The 3,443-nt window shown below is 51.4% G+C and overlaps 1 protein-coding gene across 3 annotated transcripts in view; it reads right to left on the reverse strand.

The window, feature by feature from the left end:
- The window catches only part of zfp64 (zinc finger protein 64 homolog (mouse)), a 79,851-nt gene extending 76,805 nt beyond the window's left edge, over window positions 1-3,046 (reverse strand). For 2 of the 3 annotated variants that reach the window (XM_070896040.1, XM_070896038.1), the window contains exon 1: window positions 2,896-3,046. In XM_070896040.1, coding sequence (XP_070752141.1) covers window positions 2,896-2,938 — 43 coding nt within the window. In that variant the 5' untranslated portion in view covers window positions 2,939-3,046. The remainder of the gene's footprint in view (window positions 1-2,895) is intronic. The other variant, XM_070896041.1, reaches the window with a different exon arrangement.
- Between the last annotated feature and the right edge of the window lie 397 nt (window positions 3,047-3,443).

The following is a 3,443-nucleotide window of genomic DNA, read 5'->3' on the forward strand; positions in this document are numbered from 1 at the left end:
GGGGGGGGGGTTATGTTGGGTTGTTGGGGGGGGTTTGTGTTGGGATGGTTGGGGGGTTTGTGTGGTTGTTGGGGTGGGGGGGTCATAGAGAGATAGTATTCCTTCCTCTCTCCCCCCCCCCTTCCTTCCTCTCTTTCCCCCCCCCTTCCTTCCTCTCTTTCGCCCCCCCCTTCCTTCCTTCCTCTCTTTCCCCCCCCCCCCTTCCTTCCTCTCTTTCCCCCCCCCTTCCTTCCTCTCTTTCCCCCCCCCCTTCCTTCCTCTCTTTCCCCCCCCCCCTTCCTTCCTCTCTTTCCCCCCCCCTTCCTTCCTCTCTTTCCCCCCCCCCTTCCTTCCTCTCTTTCCCCCCCCCCTTCCTTCCTCTCTTTCCCCCCCCCCTTCCTTCCTCTCTTTCCCCCCCCCCTTCCTTCCTCTCTTTCCCCCCCCCCTTCCTTCCTCTCTTTCCCCCCCCCCCTTCCTTCCTCTCTTTCCCCCCCCTTCCTTCCTCTCTTTCCCCCCCCCTTCCTTCCTCTCTTCCCCCCCCCTTCCTTCCTCTCTTCCCCCCCCCCTTCCTTCCTCTCTTCCCCCCCCCCTTCCTTCCTCTCTTCCCCCCCCCCCTTCCTTCCTCTCTTCCCCCCCCTTCCTTCCTCTCTTCCCCCCCCCTTCCTTCCTCTCTTCCCCCCCCCTTCCTTCCTCTCTTTCCCCCCCCCCTTCCTTCCTCTCTTTCCCCCCCCCTTCCTTCCTCTCTTTCCCCCCCCCTTCCTTCCTCTCTTTCCCCCCCCCTTCCTTCCTCTCTTTCCCCCCCCTTCCTTCCTCTCTTTCCCCCCCCCTTCCTTCCTCTCTTTCCCCCCCCCTTCCTTCCTCTCTTTCCCCCCCCCCTTCCTTCCTCTCTTTCCCCCCCCTTCCTTCCTCTCTTTCCCCCCCCCTTCCTTCCTCTCTTTCCCCCCCCCCCTTCCTTCCTCTCTTTCCCCCCCCCCTTCCTTCCTCTCTTTCCCCCCCCCCTTCCTTCCTCTCTTTCCCCCCCCCCTTCCTTCCTCTCTTTCCCCCCCCCCTTCCTTCCTCTCTTTCCCCCCCCCCTTCCTTCCTCTCTTTCCCCCCCCCCCTTCCTTTCTTTCCCCCCCCCCCCCCTTCCTTCCTCTCTCCCCCCCCCCCCCTTCCTTCCTCTCTTTCCCCCCCCCCCTTCCTTCCTCTCTTTCCCCCCCCCCTTCCTTCCTCTCTTTCCCCCCCCCCTTCCTTCCTCTCTTTCCCCCCCCCTTCCTTCCTCTCTTTCCCCCCCCCTTCCTTCCTCTCTTTCCCCCCCCCCTTCCTTCCTCTCTTTCCCCCCCCCCTTCCTTCCTCTCTTTCCCCCCCCCTTCCTTCCTCTCTTTTCTTCCACCCCCCCTCCTTCCTTCTTCTCTTCCCCCCCCAATCATCATCTTTTCTTCTCCCCACCCCCACTCCCTTCTTCCTGGTGCTGCAGGTGAGTAGAAATAATTTTTTAATTTATTGAGTGGTTTTTAATTTTTAATTTATTTAGATTGATTTATTGGTTTATTTATTGATTTATTTACCATTTATTATTGATGATGGCTCTTTATTTGTAAAACTGAAGTGTTTAATGCTTGTAACCACCCCCCCCCCCGCAATCACTCGTTCCCTACGCCTGATTTTCTAAGTGTAGGCAAGGTTTTTCTGAGCGTACAAAAATCTACACTTACTCTATTCTACGTTAGTTTGGAGTAAGTTTTTGCCGACTAAACTTGCAAAACAGGCATAACTGGCCGGACACACACCCTTTTGGAAAAAAAAATCTGTTCTAAAACGAAACTGTTCTAACTCACTAGAACTGGAGCAAACTAAAGGCCGAGAATTGCAATTTCTAAGATACTCCATTCTAAACTAGTTGCTCAAAAAAAATAGGAGCAACTCAGGCCGAAACTTGACCCCATTATCTGGTCATTTATTTAATTGCTGTTTGTGAGACCTTGTTGTGCACAAATTGGCTACTTCAGTTCCTACATTACAGTAGTGACTGCACCTCAAAAATACTTAGCTGGCTGTAAAGCGCTTTGGGCTTTTTCGATGTCATGAAAGGCGCTGTATGAATGCAAGTCTGCCTTTCTTCCTCTTGTAGGAGAAAAATTCAGGCTAAAGTTTACCATCCAAAATTTGAAGACATAGTTTGGGCACTAGAATTGGCCCCTATCAGCTAACTCAACATGGATCATGGGATTAGAATTTGGAACCTTCCCAGTTGGTTCAGCAGTACAGCTTTTCACTGAGTAAGTCAGGAGATTGGTTAGTTGCAAATTCATTATTACTAACCTGCCCTGCCCACTGGCTAGTAATGTTCCTTTGCATATGAGCACATTGTCATATGACAGTTCATTACATAACATCCAAGAAACTGCTCTAAAGATTTCTCTTAATTGTTGACATATCGCCTGCCAAAGTAATTTGGCAACCTCTTGTTTTCAACATAAATTCTTAGTTTTTCATTGGAAAAAAGACAAATTTGGTCTGTAGAGCAAGTAGTATTATTGTGACACCAAATGTATACCTATTAATTTGAAGTTTTTAATGCCTCACATTTTAAATTATTTTAGTGCATGAGCTGCAAGTTACTAACAGGGTTCCCATTAATTCTTGGGCTTCACTTTTTGATGCAAATTATATTTACAAGCCTGGGAAGCCCTTATTCATTTCACATGGTGAATGCTGGGAGCCCCTGACTTTGTATACCACATACTGCGCTGGCAAGCCCTGGAATCTGAGTAGTGAGTCTGCCCGCCTCCTGATAGGCAGCTTCCCGGGTGCTCCCTACCCAGGTTCCGGGGCTGCCCCGCCGGCTCACGCAGCAGCGCCGATCTGGGCCCGGGCCCTCCAGGGCCGGCAGCCGCCGCCCCAACCCCTGCATAAAGACTGCGGCCAAATACTCACACGGCACCGGGGCGAAGCTGTCGCTCTGTCCGGCCGCGTTCATCGCAGGCCCGGGGGGAAGCCCGGCGACTCGAAACCCCAAACTCCAACCCCACAAAATAAATACTATTTCACAAAACAAACCGACCAAACCAGCCCGGGCCGCCACCACAGCGCGGCGGAAGCGGCTGCGCGGCACTTCCGGTTGGCCTGGGCTTGAAGATTGAGCCCCAATGTGGCAAAGAAAGTCAGGGGGCAGAGTGGCAGCATTGTGTTCAGCCCTTGGCACATTATATTCTCCCTGCCACCACAACTTTTACTTTTGCTGGGTTTCAGACCAGTTCCCATGTTAAATTCACCTCCAAAATATTTTTAAAATGCATTTCTTGCATAAATATTTCAATTGTAATCCTTTGAACTATACTATTTGCAATTTGTTCAACAAACCGATGTGAATGCAGAAACAAACGTGAACTCTCAAAACTTTCTGCAATCTAGGCTGCTAATGTTAGGGCACTCCATTTGGTTTTAACAAGAAAATGACTTGCATTTATACAGCGCCTTTCACA

Source organism: Pristiophorus japonicus, chromosome 12 (genome assembly GCF_044704955.1).
Source record: "Pristiophorus japonicus isolate sPriJap1 chromosome 12, sPriJap1.hap1, whole genome shotgun sequence".
NCBI classification, from domain to species: domain Eukaryota; kingdom Metazoa; phylum Chordata; class Chondrichthyes; family Pristiophoridae; genus Pristiophorus; species Pristiophorus japonicus.